Source organism: Eublepharis macularius, chromosome 1 (assembly GCF_028583425.1).
Source record: "Eublepharis macularius isolate TG4126 chromosome 1, MPM_Emac_v1.0, whole genome shotgun sequence".
Taxonomy (NCBI): Eukaryota; Metazoa; Chordata; class Lepidosauria; order Squamata; family Eublepharidae; genus Eublepharis; species Eublepharis macularius.
The window spans coordinates 18,725,313-18,742,118 of record NC_072790.1 but is presented as its reverse complement, the minus strand read 5'-3'; the positions used below and the strand labels follow the sequence as shown (position 1 = coordinate 18,742,118).

The 16,806-nt window shown below is 44.9% G+C and overlaps 1 protein-coding gene across 1 annotated transcript in view; it reads right to left on the bottom strand.

Moving 5' to 3' along the window:
* The window catches only part of VPS54 (VPS54 subunit of GARP complex), an 83,172-nt gene that overhangs the window by 10,484 nt on the left and 55,882 nt on the right, over positions 1-16,806 (bottom strand). The window contains exons 14-18 of the mRNA XM_054975024.1: positions 9,708-9,837; positions 7,738-7,919; positions 5,611-5,723; positions 3,900-3,963; positions 2,323-2,428 (exon numbers count right to left, since the gene is read on the bottom strand). Of these exons, the coding sequence (XP_054830999.1) occupies positions 2,323-2,428; positions 3,900-3,963; positions 5,611-5,723; positions 7,738-7,919; positions 9,708-9,837 (595 nt within the window). The remainder of the gene's footprint in view (positions 1-2,322; positions 2,429-3,899; positions 3,964-5,610; positions 5,724-7,737; positions 7,920-9,707; positions 9,838-16,806) is intronic.

Genomic DNA, 16,806 nt, shown 5'->3' with positions numbered 1-16,806 from the left:
CCCTTTTAGCCATTGAATGGAATTTGCTTTCTCTCTTTTGTACTCTCTTTTTCTACCTCTTGTATTGGAGAAATTGCAACAAAATCACTTTATATACACTATCACATACAGTAAGTCTACCAAAATCACCTACTCCAAGAAGCTCCCTCCCCACTTTTGAACATCTGTTTTGATTTTTCACCTTGTCTGTACACAAGTCAATATATCTCAAAATACTTTATACACTGAGCCAAGAATCATCACAAATTGCACATCCTAAGCTTCAAATCCCTAGACAATGCATGATTTGGATCTCTGTTTCATGAGCCCCATACAGACAGTCCAGTCCAATGGCCTGGCGTGCCTAATGTTCACAGAATCACTGAGTTGGAAGGGGCCATACAGACTTTCTAGTCCAACCCCCTGCCCAGTGCAGGATCAGCCTAAAGCATCTCTGACAAGTATTCATCCAGCCTCTTCTTGAAAACTGCCAGTGAGGGGGAGCTCACCACCTCCCTAGGCAGCTGATTCCACTTTTGAACTACTCTGACCGTGAAAAAGTTTTTCCTAATATCCAGCGGGTACCTTTGTGCATGTAGTTTTAGCGCATTGCTTCGGGTCCTACCCTCTGCTGCCAACTGGAACAGCCCCTTGCCCTCCTCCAAATGACAGCCTTTCAAATATTTAAAGAGAGCGATCATGTCCCCCCTCAACCTCCTCTTCTCCAAACTAAACATTCCCCTCAGCCTTTCCTCGTAGGGCTCAGTCTCCTGATCATCCTCGTCACTCTCTGGGCTTTCATTTGTATAGAGCTCTAGGTTTTTATCTCCTTGATCTTTTCACTTTGGTGTTAAGGTGTCAGAATCATGCAGCTGGGCATACTTCTGGATCTAGTCACGTCGGCTGTTGCGTGAACAAATGCAAGTGTCAGGTGGAGTCAGGTGTCATGTGGGGAGCAGGATGTGCCGCTATGATTCTAGTTCCCCCCTGTGTAGTGAATCTGAACACCTGCACAGGATTATTAAATATTAGAATTATCCTTCTTTTTGAAAAATTATATCCTGATAAATTTGGGAGGAAACTGACTGGCCGTTCCAGGAACAACAGCTAGCCTATTATTCTGTCTTCCTTACTTTCAATTAAGAAGAGTCAGAGCAATAGTTGTTCTTGCCTCATTAAACAGCATAGACTGAACCAGCACTTGCATTTAAAGAACAGAACAACGACATGAATTGCTACACTATTTATTGTACACCTTCTGGTTACCTGTAGATATCGTCAGCTTTCAAAATGTCTTTTTAAAGTTTCCTGCTGTCTATTTCTTAGCACAATGGACCTCAAAGTACCAGGAGAGGCCTTTCAATTTGCTAAGATGTAGATTTGTTGTTACTAATTTGTGTCTTAATCTTTGAATGGAGCGTACCCAACTGGCAACATTTACTTACTTACTTATTTATCTGGTTTATATCCTGCCCTGCCCGCAAGCGGGCTCAGGGCGGCTTCCAACAAGAATATACAAGTAAAACACAATAAAACCTCATAAGCATATAAATCGAATACCAATCTGTACCTCTGGCAATACAAGAAAAACTCAACAGCAGGGATTTTCGGCTAGCAACAGCAAGGCCCAACAGTACAAAGAGAAGTGGGAGGAGGCACCGGGGGGGGGGGGGGCAGAGATATCTGCTTATGATTACTGAGAGTAAATATTAAAAGTTGGCTTAGGAGCTACTGTAGAGTTTATATAACATATGATCTCAATAAATGAACAGCAAATTTCCGTATGACCCTTCTGTCCTGAATACTAAAGAATGTTTTTAATGTTCTTTATTAATTAAAACATTTATATCCTGCCTTTCCACCTGGTTCAAGGCAGCTTATAGTAATAGTTAAAAGACTAATTGAAACCAAAATAAACTAGCAAACCACAGGAAAGACGTGGTGGAGGACGAAGGAGAAGAGGGAGATGGTGAGGTGGCCGAGCGAAGGGGAGAGGAGGCGGCAAGTGTAAGAAGCCAGGAAAGGCAAAGCTGGGCGGGGAAGAAGGAATACAGAGAGAAAAGAAAAGACTAAGGAAGAGGACTAAGAGGAAGCAGAGTGAAACAGAAGAGCGGTGCGGAGGGGAAACTACAGGGAACGTAAGTGAAAATCTACAACAAAATGCTGTAGATGGTTCAGCTTGTTACCTGTCAATCCTACCACTTGTATTATGTACTTCATGGACTCATACCAGGCTGAATGAACTGGAGGGATCGCAAGAAGCAAGCTAAAAACAACCCGGAATGCTGTGTCAGGGCTTCTGTTCGTTCCCTGCATTTTACAACAGATCTGAGGAAGCTGTACCTTCAGCAAATCAGAGAGACGAGTGAGCATGTCAGTCGCCACTGAAGGGATGTTATCCACACACTGGCAGTACTCGAGGATGATTCTAATCAACAGCAACACTGTCCTGCAACGGAAGGAAGCAAATACGCCATTTTAGACCGTACAACAGTTTGGTAGGGTTGCCTACACCAAAATGGTATGTTTTATCATCTCCTCATATTATTTACTATTTTGACAATACTAGTGGACAGTTTGCTTCATCCAATGAAACAGGGAAAAGGGACAATTTCACCTCCCCAGCACAGTGCCCCCTTTCCCGACGTTACATGGCATTTTGATCTTCTGGCAGAACTCTTTCAGCTCATGGGCAGCAAGACGCAACCCCGTGCATTTCAGGGGAACTCACAAATATCATCTACTAGCTAAGTAGAAAATAGGATGCTGCAATTGGGTGCTGCAGATGGATCACATATGTGCACAGAAAACCCATGAGTGAGATTTTCAAAAAGCATGCTGCAGCTATTACTGAGGACAGTGCTTGTAGAGGTTGGAATGTTGTCACACAACTGGGGAGACCCAGGTTCAAATCCCCACCCCGCCATGAAGCTCAAAGCGTGACCTTGCATCAGTCACTCTCCCACACAGAGGGTTGTTGTGATGACAAAACAGTGGGAAGGGGATCATGTGTGTCATCCTCAGCTCCAGGGATTAAGGGTGGGATAGAAATGTAATAAATGCCTCACCACACCTGAGCAACAACAGTGCGCTTGGTGATGTGTGTTACTGTTCTATGCAGGTGCTAAAGCCTAACCACCTATGATATTGTTTTTTTTAAAAAAAAATAACTCAGCAACAACACACTTTGTAGTTCTAGAAGTAACAAAGACAAAGTGTATCAATTTCTTGTTACACCTTTAGTCCTTTAGAACTTTAACCAGAAAAATCAAAACAACAACATTCAATTTATATACCTCCCTTCAGGATGACTTAACATCCACTCAGAGAGGTTTACAAAGTATGTTATTATAAATGCATGTAACACTTTTATTTGCTGACTATATAAATTCTGTCCATTACATGTTCATATTAACAAAGAGTAAAAAAGAAAACTTATTAGACAAGAGTTTATACATTATTATTAAGCCATCTACTCCTTGGATACAGAATAAGCCAACACAGCAAGAAGAAAGAGTAGAGGTACCAAGACAAAACGAAATCACCTTATTTTGGAGTATTTATTTTAGAACTACCAAAGTCAGAGTGGACGGGGGGGGGGGGGGGGAACTAGCATTCTTATCCAAGCCTGGAGCACTGGACAAAGATTTTAATTTCAAGTATGCCAAAAATTCAAGTGAACTTTGCAATCAAAAATAATGTGGCCACTGATTTTGGAGAAACCCAAATGAATCTTGCTATAACAACAAGTGACGAAAGGGAAGAATGTAAACATTCAAATGGAACGGGTTTTCTTTTTCCCTCTCTGAAACGTTAACAATAATATGTAAGAGGCTTACGTGATGTTATCTTCTAATAACCAAAACAACAATTCAAAACTCAAGCCCAGTGAAGGGGAAAAAACAACTAGGACATCTTACCCAACTACAGCATATTTTTGACCATCAACAACAAGGAAGTCATTTGGCTTTCTTTCTTCAGGAGCTAAACAATGAAGGGAAGAAAATCTAAATTACTTTATAATATAAATTTCTAAAAGGATAAAAAATTGATAATCTTCCCTTTTCAGTTCTCCGTTCTCCTATTTTTGCAGTATAATATGCAAGTTTGCATTTGCTCTGCATCCTTTGCAATCCTATATGCACAGTTACTCTAGAGTCTAGACTAATCCCATTGTTTCCCACAGGCCAGACTAACTCTCCATGGACTGAGCTGCTCGTCTGTTTGCTCCCCATAGAGAGTCAACACTCCTGGGTCATATACGGTAGAGATGCTCTATTCTCAACACTGCCTTCTTCACCTCCCCTGAAGTCTACATACGAAGGGCGGAATCTGGCACTAACTGCATCGAGGCAGATCAAGCCCACGGAGAACTGGGTTGTCTGAAACCTAAAGGCACCTAAAAGTTAACTGCACTTGATCCATCATCACTTGGAAAACCAAGAAAAGCTGAAGGAGGGAAGGTGGAGTTTTGGGAACGGTTGAGCTAATGAGGTGGCTAGAGGCCACGGGCAACCAGCTCTGTGTGGTTGGGGCCATGAATATGGTGTTTCTATGTGATTACTTTGCAAGAGGAGGTCATCCAATGCCACCTGTTTATTCTGTCACATTACGTGGCTTAGCAGTTAGGCTCAAGCTTGATTCCTGTTCATCTCCCATTATTCTATGACCCAAAGCAAACAGGCTGCAATCTGGGACAAAGGAGAGGAGCCTAGATCTGCCTCGTATTACCAAATGAGCAGAGCAGGATTTGTCCCATAATAAACAGTGCCCATAAGCATACCATTATTTTGTCTTAGGTGGGTAGCCATGTTGATCTGCAGTAGAAGAACAAGATTTGAGTCCAATCTTGGACTCAAAGACCGACAAAGACCTTAAAGACCAACAATATTTCCAAGGTATAAGCTTTTGAGAGTCAAAGATTTATACCCTGGAAATCTTGTTGGTCTTCAAGGCGCTGCTGGATTTTAAACTTGTTTTATTTCATCACTTCCATGGGTAAAAGTTCTGCCCTTTGGGACACTGTGACAGAGAAGAGAGGCACCTTGCATTCCTCAGAGCTCCCCATCTCTCCACAACTCCACCCCCCCCCCCCGCAATATTTTACTCCATCTTATCTTGGTGAGAACTCATCCAATTTAGGAGTAATTGCTCCTTATGATGAACAGAACTCATTTGCTTGTTCCCCTGACATTCTGGAGCTCATTACATGCAATGGCTTGCTTTGGTATTCAAAAGGAACGGGGGCCTTTCTGGTAAAAATCCCTCCTGGAAACACAACAGGGCTTTCTTCTGATTTCCATCCAGCCAAATGAATAAAACGTTGTTTCATTTAAATACCTCCAGAAGCACCACTATTCAGGCCAAGCGCACAGCATCTCCAAGAGCGAAACTGACATAAGAGAAGTGACTATTCGGGTTGGGAACAAGCAACATTTCAAACCACAACCCTTAATTTTAGCTCAGCGTATTCCCTTCTTGGCCACAAACTCAAACAGCATCACCCTCAGCAAGTTCAGAAACGCAGGAGCTGACTACAGCAACGCAGTTTGTCTGCCAACGTTTTACCACAACATGTCCACACAGTAACATTAGAAGAACACGAGAGAGAGTAAGAACAAGGAGGCCCACCTCCGGCTTTTTTTTCCGGCAAGGCAATTTTGCCATCTGCTATAGAATCAACAAGATCCTGAAATTCTGCTGGAACATCCGCTTGTTTCCAACGCTCATTATCTAGCAGGAGGCTATTTATAGACACAAAGGAAAGGAAGTTACAGACAAAACTCATTGCCTTAATGTCTCCCCTTTTTGCTACAGGTTCAGAATTTATCACAGAAAAGTCATAAAAGATTCAATAGCTGCAAGTATTAACTAGTGCTTGGCTAATTCTGGCAAAAGCCTTTTGGAAACAAATGGGAACATGAAGCAGCTTGATCGACCTGATCAATTCACACAGCCATGTGGGCAGGCAGCTGTAACTCAACTGCCTGGGAAGCCGTTTGGGTGAAGTGGCTTTCCATACAGCTGGGTCCGTTCCAGCTACACCACCACAAACCACTCATTTTGAGGACGCTGCAATTTTGGAGTGGAAACTGACTAAAGCACGCTGGAAGCCGCTTCATGCTCCACCTGCTGTACAACACCAATGGCGCTAACATTTCAAGCAGTCCCCCAGGCAATGGCTTTTATGAACTGGACCCGAGGCAGAATTGTTGACTTCTGAGTAAAGGAGCCTAACGGGCTGGCCCAGGAAAAAAACAGCACTTGTACAATCAAGCCTAGACTACTGTCAAGCAAAAGCACTCTTTGCATCCTTAACCCAAGTTTACTGAGGAAATAAGAGGCTTTCAAGAGACCTCTACTCAAAGACAGATTAATTGTGGATAGAAAACTGTTCTGCCATACAATTTCTAAGCAACAATGGCAATGCATTTTGGATTCATCTTGGACTTATCTAACAGCAGCAAATCTAAGAGAAAACATGTATCAGGTTAAGTGTCAGTGGTATCTAACACCATACAAATTGAAACTAATAAACAACACTGCTCACGACAGCTACTTGGCCGTTGCTGAAACCCACATGCAGACCTCAAGGGATTCTGCAAAATTGTATTAATAGAACAAATTACAGGCTATCAAATCACTGAAGACCCTTTAAATGTTTTGTTGAATTTATCTAAAAGGACATGTGGAAGAGCGTAATGTGGAAGGTGCCAGTAACCTACTAGTGGCAGCAAAAGTGATAATACCACACTTGGGGGGGGGATCGTTTCCAAAGCACTCCCAACAGCAGAAGAGATGGGGGAATTCTGCCAGTTCTCTCTTCCAAAGTTGTCTCCCATGGTCCTCTGTCTCTCAGTGGCACCATTTAAAGGAGCTCAGCAGAATGCAGCACCAAGGGGGAAAAGATCCATGCCCTGGGTGGTGCTTTACTTGCAGTTCTTTGGATCCCAGCACTGGAATTCACACATTTATGCATGTGTAACTGTAGTAAATTTCTAGCACATGATTTGGTTCTCCTTGCTAGAGCAGCAAAAGAAGAGAGCGGCATGAGTCACCAAGAAGAAAGAAGGCCCAGGCAAACGTCAACAGTGCAGTGGGAACGTGAAAATTTACTTTATCTTTGTCCAGGGACTAGAAACATAATATAGAAGAAACATAAATAAGGGTGTATATGTTTTGTTGTTGCTACAGTAAGATAATATTTATAGTCACTGGGATTTTTCAACTTATGTAACATTCTCACTTATGCTCATTCATTCAATGTCTTCTAATGTGTTTTTAATATCTTTTATTGTGATTGTTTTCATGTGATTTTATTAATATTCCTTTTATATCATATCTCAGATCCCCTGATGAAGCTACAGCTAAACACATAAGGGCTTTTTAGTATTCCACCAATAAAATTTCCCTTTCCCACTGTGCCACTGGCCTTCCTTTGTCTTGGCCTCCTTGCTTGATGACATCTGTATAATCAAATATAAAAATAATATTTACAAAATGAGAGTCTGATATTGCGAATTCACAAAGTATGTGGGTAAAAGCTTTTAGAAAGAGGGGTGTTGAACTAAAATCTTAGATAATACACAGAATGCACAATACAGAAGATTCCTCTAAACCAAAACATACTTTGTAGGTACAAGAATTTCTTCCAAAGGAGCAATCTTTGCACCAAAACAATTTATATTTATACTCAATTCTCATTATTAGAAGGGTTCCAATATCTGCACTGCATTATAATACATACATAAAAGATACCTCAGTTTTGTTTTTCTCTCCTCATGGAATCTATTTACAAATTTGTTAGCTTGACTCTGAAGTGCACCACGCAGTGACATGCTCTTCCTACCGCATATATGCTCTGTGTCCAAGATGAAAGTTTCCATCAGTCGTGAAAGAGCAACAAACTCTGTAGAATTCAGTTTCTCCAGGAAACCGTCCTAAAGAGAAAGGCAAAGATAATGAAACAGGGGTCTAAATTATAAGAGAAAGGGAAAAAAGGTGGTTCTTTTTCATTGTGCTGGGAGCCAGCCGCACTGGCTCCCCGTGGAGTTCTGGATCCAGTTCAAAGTGTTAACCTTGGTGTTTAAAGCCCTCCACGGACTGGGACCTGCATACCTGCGGGACCGCCTCTTCCACTGCGTCCCCTGCAGGGTGTTGCGCTCCGGATTCCTTGGCCAAGGGTCTTGAGGCTGTGACGGTATGATTACATCAGAGTCGCCTGAAAGTGAATCCCCTGAAGACGGAGGTTCTGTGTCTGGGTCGTGGAGCGATTGAGTTGGGGACCCGGCTCCCAACCTTCAACGGGGTACAACTGAAACCTCTGCCAATGGTGAGGAGCCTGGGTGTGACCTTGGATGCCACACTTTCAATGGAGGCCCAGGTCGCGACCGTTGCCAGGTCTGCCTTTTTTCATCTTCGACAGGCCAGGCAACTGGCACCCTCTTTCGCCCCGGGACCTGGCCACAGTAATCCATGCAACCGTCACCTCCAGGTTAGACTACTGCAACTCACTCTATGCTGGGCTGCCCTTGGGCCTGACCCGGAAGTTACAGCTGGTCCAGAACGCATGCGTCCTTACTGGAATGCCAATCCAAGCGCACGGTCATCCTGTGCTGTGCCAGCTGCACTGGCTCCCAGTGGAGTTCTGGATCCAGTTCAAGATGTTAACCTTGGTGTTTAAAGCCCTTCACGGACTGGGACCTGCATACTGCAGGACCGCCTCTTCCATTACGTCCCCTACAGGGTGTTGCGCTCTGCAGACAAGCAACTCCTGGTGGTCCCCGGCCCGAAGGACATTCATCTGGCCTCAACCAGGGCCAGGGCTTTTTCTGCCCTGGCCCCGGCCTGGTGGAACGCTCTCCCGCTGGAGATCCGGGCGCTGCAGGACCTGTTACAGTTTCGCAGGGCCTGTAAAACGGAGACGTTCCGCTGGGCCTTCAGCTGAGTGCCAGCGGGTGTCCTCCTTCTTCCATCTAAGACCATCACTTTTTCTGGGGCTGCCCTTGTCCATCTGCTATGCCCATATACGAACTCCCAAATATTTATTTAAATAGCCTGCATCTGGACTATTTTAATGACTTTTAAAGATTATTATTGATTTTATGGTTTTGATTGATTCACTGTGTTTTATGAAGTTTGTTAGCCGCCCTGAGCCCATTTGTGGGGAGAGCGGGGTATAAATCAAATCAATAAATAATTAATAAATAATTACTAAGGAGCCTCATGGCGCAGAGTGGTAAGCGGCAGTACTGCAGCCCAAGCTCTGCTCACGACCTGAGTTCGATCCTGGTGGAAGCCGGGCTCAGGTAGCCAGCTCAAGGTTGACTCAGCCTTCCGTCCTTCCGAGGTCGGTAAAATGAGTACCCGGTTTCCTGGGGGTAAAGTGTAGATGACTGGGGAAGGCAATGGAAAACCACCCCGTAACAAAGGGTCTGCCAAGAAAACGTCGTGATGCAATGTTCCCCCAAGGGTCAGTAATGACTCGGTGCTTACACAGGGAACTACCTTTACCTTCTCATTACTATGTCTCCTGATATACAGGGGATTAGGGGACAATATCCCTGAAGTCCTGATCACTGTTAGGGCCCAAAGAGATCGGCAACTCATGCAATTTGTTTGTATACAATGTTTATGGGTCTCTAGATGATTTCTGCCGGGCTCCAGAGGGAATCTTTATCTGGATGCCCCATGGAGGTTCTTAACAGTTCCTGAAGCAATCAACTTACTTTTGCTCTAGCCATAAGGAACTTGACAGCACGATCATGGCAAATATCTGAAGCACTGTAAAGTAGCTCCTGTATGTTATTTGCTAATCTAACCAGTTCCAGTTCAGACAGTTTCATGTCCTCCCCAATCCTGAAAGAAACAAAAAGAAGGATGTTTTTATATATCTGCTGAGACAAGCAGAAGAGAGGATTCACCCACCACTCTATATGCACACAGGCTGCATTCAGGCAAAGCAAACAAGGAGGTCTGCCCATGAATGTAAGTTTGTTGCTGTGTTCATCTTGCTTTTCATCCTCCTTGTAATGTTGTGTACACAGCACAGTTGGTTTGGGAAGCCCCGAGTCCAGAGTTATCCCCAATGCTGGCAGCTGGGCAAATTGGAATGTGTAAAGAACCATACACCAACTTAACCTGGCAACCAGGACAATCAAAATAGTGGGGAGGAACTAGTATAGGAAGCCTGTTGTCTTGACTAGCGAAGTGGCAGCAAGTGTTATCCCCGAGGCTGGTATGAGATACCACTACGTAATGTAACAGGGAAAGGCTACGGCATATTGGTGGCTCAGCTGTGTTGGAATCAACTTAGTTTCTGCCAATGGTCATCATAATGAAGCAAAGTAAATCCTATCACCATGTGACATGTATGAGAACAGAATCAATGAATATAAGCTCTTTTCTACCTCAAAGAGATGAAGAGACTGGTGAGACAGAATATATAGCTAAAACCAATGCTCTCAAACAAGGGCAAGACTTGAAAAACAGTGTTGCATTTCCTGGTAGCTTTTGTTCGTCTAGGTCTTCATGCAGGCACACACAGGGCATGCGCAGGCCAGCCGCAGAGAGAGGTTTCTCAAGCTCTCAATGAGTAAAGGGGCCCTCTGCCCCTGCAAAACACACGCGTGCAGGTTTCCCGCCGGAAGCAGGTGTTGCTGGGCGGAATGCCCCTGATTCCCTCAGTTCCCCTAAGCCAATGGAGGTAAGTATAAAATGGTACTCTCACAGCAGGGTAGGAGGGAGGGAACGTATGCCTGCACGAAGACCTAGATGAACAACAGTTACAGGTGAGTGCAACACTGTTTTCATTGTCGGTCTTCCGTGCAGTCCCACATTGGGAGTATAGCAAGCTACTCACCAACGGAGGAGTATGTGAGATGTTAGTTGAAGAGGGAGTAAAGTACAGCTTTCTCCACTGATGCGTCCCGTCTTGCATGTGTGTCCACAGAGGAATGTTTGATGAAAGTGTCTGATGAGGACCATGTGGTGGCCTGGCAGATGTCGGCGAGTGGTGTTCCTTGAAGGAAGGCGACAGATGCAGGCTGTGTTCTGGTCGAGTGAGCCTTGATCATCACTGGGCACAGTAACTTGGCTTGATTGTATGCGGTTTTGATCGCTGCCATGATCCATCTGGAAATTGACTGATTCGCCGCAGGCAAGCCCTTCCTTGGACCCACGTAGCAAAGGAAGAGGGCCTTGTATTTTCTAAATCATAGAATAATAAAGTTATGCTCTTTTTACATCCCGTGTGTGGAGTGATCTTTCAGACTCTGAAGATGGATAGGGAAAAAACACTGGTAAAGTCACCTTCTGATGGAGCTGAAACCTAGAGACTATCTTAGGGAGAAATTCGAGATTTGGGAGTAGTATCACCTTCTCGTCAAAGAATTGAACAAAGGGGTGGTCTGAACATAGTGACGCCAGTTCTCTCACGCTTCTGAAGCCACCAGGAAGGCTTCTTTTCATGAGAGTGGAGTAGAGAGATATCACAATGAGGTAAAGGCTCAAATGGGGATCCCATCAGCTGTGCTAGAACTAGGAAAAGACTCCACTGGGGTATGGGAGGTGTTCTAGGTGGAAACATTTTGTTGATCCCTTTGAGGAATGGTTTGGGGGCACAGTGCGAGAACACTGTTTTCCCGTCTATTGGCTCATGGAATGCCAAAATGGCCATTAAACGGACTTTAATGGAAGATGTGGCCAATCCCTGTTTTAATCATTTCAGCAGATATTCAAATATCAGTTTCAGTGAACAGGTGAATGGGGATTTTTGTGTGCAGACTACTCCTGCCATAAATCGTTTCCACTTATGGCTGTAAGCTGAACGAGTGGACATGTTGCGTGTATTAAGCAGCACCTGAGTTACTTCTGAAGAGAAGGCGGAGCAGGCGGGGGCGGGGGGTGGTGGTTCAAGAGCCATGCTGTGAGTCTGAGGGTGGGAACATTGTGGTGCAGCATCTGGCCCATGTAGGAGGTCTCGGGTCTGTGGAAGGTGTCTGAAACGTCCCTTGGCCATCATCCATAGTGTTGGGAACCAGTCCCTGCAGGGCCAGAAGGGTGTGATGAGGATACAGTGTGTGTTGAATTTCTGGATCCTGCTTAGTACCCTGGGTATTAGGGGTAATGGTGGGAATGCATAGTACAGGCCCTGATCCCAATCCATCTGAAATGTGTCCCCTAAGAAATTTGGGTCTCAACCCACTAGGGAACAAAAGGTTCTGGCTTTGGGAGTTGGCCCCTGTGGCAAAAAGGTCGGTGTTTGGGAACCCCCAGTCCTGAAAAATAGGATGGAGGTAAGCGTTGACTATCAACCACTCATGCTGTGGTGTGAACACTCTGCTGAGAGAATCCGCTCTGCTGTTTGTGCTTCCTGGTATGTGAATCGCCTGGAGTGTGACATTGTTTTGGATTCCCCAATGCCGTACCACTGTTGCTTCTGCGCAAAGTGTAAGTGATGCTGTTCCCCTCTGTTTGTTGTAGATTTGCAAAGGAAAGGACTATCAGATAGCTCTTCGCTTTAGAACATTAGTATGCATACTAGATTCTGAAGCGGACCACCTTCCTTGTACTGAAAGGTTACCACAATGCACCCCCCAACCTAAGAGGGATACATCTGTTGTGATAGATATGTCAGGAAGCTGTATTCCAAATGGTACTCCTTTGAGGAGTTTCGGTCAGGAGGTCCACCAAGTTAAGGAGTGTAGGATGGGCCTGGGGATTGAAAATTTGGTCTGTTGAGAAGTTACGAAGGGGTTAAACCATCTGATGAACCAATTTTGTAATGGTCTCATGAAGAGACAGGCATGGGGAACTACGCTTGTAGTGAAGGCCACAAGTCCCAAGAGTCTCTGAACAGACAGGGTGGGTTGGAAGCGCATAGTCTGAAAGCACCTGGCAAGTATACTAATGACCCTCGCCTTGTCCTCTGGTAAAGATGCTGTTTCTGATATGGTGTCAAATTTAGCTCCAATAAATTGGACAGATTGAGTTGGCAAAGGAGAAGACCTTTTTTCCAGTTAATCACCAGGCCTAGGGATGTTATGGTCTGGTTTGTTAATTGGATGTGTTCCAAAAGAACAGTCTTGGATTGGGCCACAAGGAGTCAGTCATCCAGGTGTGGCCTAAGGAATGCACTCTGTGAATACTAGTGGCGCTGAGGACAGACCAAATGGTGATGCCGTGTATTGGAACACCTTGGCAGAAAAAAATGAAGGTATTTTCTGTGATCGGGGTGTATGCTAATATGGAATTAAGCATATAATTTCAAAATTATATTACATCAGAAAGTGTAAGCATACGAAATTTCTCAACTCTGATCAATTTATTTAACCTTCAGAGGTCCAGGATGGGGCAAGTGCCCTCATCTTTCTTATCAATGATAAAATAACAAGAGTAAAAGCCCAACAGCAGCTCATTTTGAGGCACTTCTTGAATCGCTCCCTTGGCAAACAGCTCAACAACTGCTGGGTATAAGGCCTGTGCTGGGCAACTGGATTCATTGCCTGGAGATGAGAGTGGAGACATCTCCAGGAGGTGTAACTGGTACCTCTGGCTTATGACTCTGAGAACTCAAGCGTCTGTCCTGATTTCTTCCCAGTTATGCAGGGAAGGTTCCAATCTGTCCTGAAAGCATGGGAGAACTGTTGGCTGTAGGGCAGTCAGTCAGAATAATGGCTTTTGTGACTGGGGCGCCTTTGGCGACTGAGGCTGTGACTATTTGGGGCGTTGCTTGCTGGAATGCTTCCCTGCAGATCTTTGATACGATGCATACAGGCGATACTGTTGATAGTTGTATCTATTTGGTCATTGTTGGTAACCATATCTTCCCTGGTAGTGATACCTGGATTGCTGATGTTGTTGCTGTTGTTGAGGTGCTGCAGTCTGGTGATTCTTCTTCATTTGTTGTAACGCCTCATCTGTTTTCTCTGAGAAGAGAGATTTCCCTTCAAATGGGAAGTCTTTGATCAGCACCAGCAACCTTTTATTGGCATTCAGTAAAAACAATTTACACTAATTCTCTGTCAGATTGACCCTGACGATTGATCAACAGAGGGCTAATCAAAGAGTCCTGCACATGAACGGAAAAGTCGCAATTAAAAAAATATATGAATTACAGATTCCAGTTGCATCCTTCCACAAGGACATAGTCTATTGGGGTAGGGTGTGTTTGTTAATCTGGAAGTCTTTTATCTTTAATCTTTTATCGTTTGGCAAGGTAGTAGAGCGCAGCCGGGAGTGGCGTTGAAGAACTACAGAGGATGCAGTTTCCTCCAGCCATTTCTTGTTTGGCCAGACGTGCTGCTTCACCGTGCAGCACCTTGTAGCACTTTGACAAGGGACCTTTTGTCCTCTGGTAGATCCTGAATATAGTGGGACAGACGGTCCCAAAGAAAGAGATTATATGACTCCATGATCACTTGTTAATTGGCAATGTGAAAATTTAGTGAAGTGGATGAGTATAGTTTTCTTCTGAGGGTGTCCAGTTTACGGCCCTCTCTGTCAACAGGAAAAATGGGATCCAAAGCGAGTTTTGGACTGGATCTCATCTGCAACCAAGGAGGATGGTTGTGGATGGTTGAAGAGAAATGAGCAGTCTTGTTGTTTTCATTTATACAGGTTCTCGATTCTATGGGAAGTAGCAGGCATAGATGCAGGCTTTCCCCAAATTCCATGGACAATGTCCAACAAGTCATTGACTGCTGGGAAAGCTACTGAAGCTGGTGAATCATTGTACAAAGCTTGAAGCACCTTGCTCTTTGGCTTAGGCATGGATGCCAAGACATCCAAGTCAAGGGCCCATGCCATCCTTAGCATTTGTTCTGAGAACAATCAGTGATCCTCGCCCAAAGACGATGCAATTTTCCCTCTGACCAATTCGTCCGGAGAGGGATCGGATGCGATGTCTGATGCTCTATCCGATTGGGATCTGTGGTCCTCTACTTCGTCGGATCCTGAAGGAGATGGCGATTGGTTCCAATGTCTATGATCCGAAGACTCTGTTGGAACCGAATACACCGAAGGCAGAGGATTCTGGGTGATGAGCAAGGAAGCATTCTGGAGCCATGAGAAAAATTCCTGCCAGTTAGGAGCTTGAGCGACAGATGAAATGTGTTGCCATCGTGCAGGGGGCAATGAAGGCACTCCAGCTGGAATCACTGGTGTGTAATTGCAGGCTGGACAAAAGAGGTGAAGCCCGCTTGGGATCCAGCTGGAACAGGCGTCAGAGCCGAAAGCATTGGGTCCTGATTTGTCGGATCTGGTGTGAAGGAAGGTCTAAAAACCATTTGCCTCATGGATGGTCAGTGTGGGCGGTGGAGACGGGGTGGAAGGCATTGCAAGCATCTCTTCCTCTAACACTACTGAGGGAGTGGAAGTGGAGGACCGATGGTAGGGTCTGGATGGTGTTGATGTTGATCTTTTAGGATGTTTTGACTTTGATTTGTATTTCTTTGCAGTCTTTTCCGGTGATGCTCGGTCCTCTCTATGTGGGGATTTATCCTTGCCTGAAGTCAATTTGCACTTAAGCTGTTCACACTGTGTGGGAACGCTCGGATCTGACTCCTTTGCTGGAACCGAGGATCGAGGAGGCACTTGATTTGATTTGCAAGTTTTCAGAACCAACTAGTCAGAATGGAGATCAGGAGCCTGCTCAGCAGATGTCTTTGCTGCCAGCTTGTTAGGACCTGATAAGACCATCTCCCAGAGTGCAGCCTTGAGGTGCAATGCACGGTTGCTACGGGTTTGGGGGTTGAATCAATGTTTGCAGGCAGTACAATGTCTGCGATTCCCCCAGACAGAGAAGCCAGAGGTCATGTTCATCAGTATGCGGCATCTTAGTGTCACATTTCTTGCATTTTTTGAACAAAGCCTTTTGGGACATCTTAGCAGTCATGGCAGAAGAGAATGGTCAGCAGATGCTCCAGAATAGGCAACGGGAACAAATTAGAGCTTTGTATTGTCGAAGGCTTTCATGGCCAGAGAACGATGGTTGTTGTGGATTTTCCGGGCTGTATTGCCGTGGTCTTGGCATTGTAGTTCCTGACGTTTCACCAGCAGCTGTGACTGGCATCTTCAGAGGTGTAGCAGCAAAAGACAGAGATCTCTCAGTGTCACAGTGTGGAAAGAAGTTGGCAGGTAATTTATATCTACTCAGGAAGGTAGGGATGGGCTGAGTCATCCTGTAAGAGTTTCCCAGGGTGTGGAATGCTAATGGAGGGAGGCTTCACTGTATCCTGAGGAGGTTCTTTTTGCATATGGATTGGTGCTTGATATGCTAATCTTCTCTGCAGGGCTATTGTCGGGTATAGAGTATTTTGTTAGCCTGGTGTTTTTCAGGACTGGAAACCATGCTCTATTCATTCTTAAGGTCTCTTCTTTCCTGCTGAAATTGTGCTTATGCTTATGAATTTCAGTGGCTTCCCTGTGCAATCTGACGAAGTAGTTGGAAGTGTTGTCCAGTATTTTAGTGTCCTGGAATAGGATAGGATAGGATACTGTGTCCTGTGTGTTTGAGCCTAACTCAAACAGGACACGGTATCCTATTCCAGGACAGTATCCTATTCCATTGGTGGCAAAAAGGGAATTGATTGAATCAGGGGCGTTCTGCCCAGCAACACCCACTTTCGGCAGGAAACCCACATGCATGCGTGTTGCAAGGGCAGAGTGCCCCTTTACTTGAGAGCTTGAAAAATCTATCTCCGCAGCTGGCCTGCGCATGTGCAGTCCCCAATGTGGGACTGCACAGAAGACCGATGATGAAGAAAATGTTAACACACACAAAAAACGCAACCACACTCTTCCCCCGAACCCAGTAAGCCTCTCCCA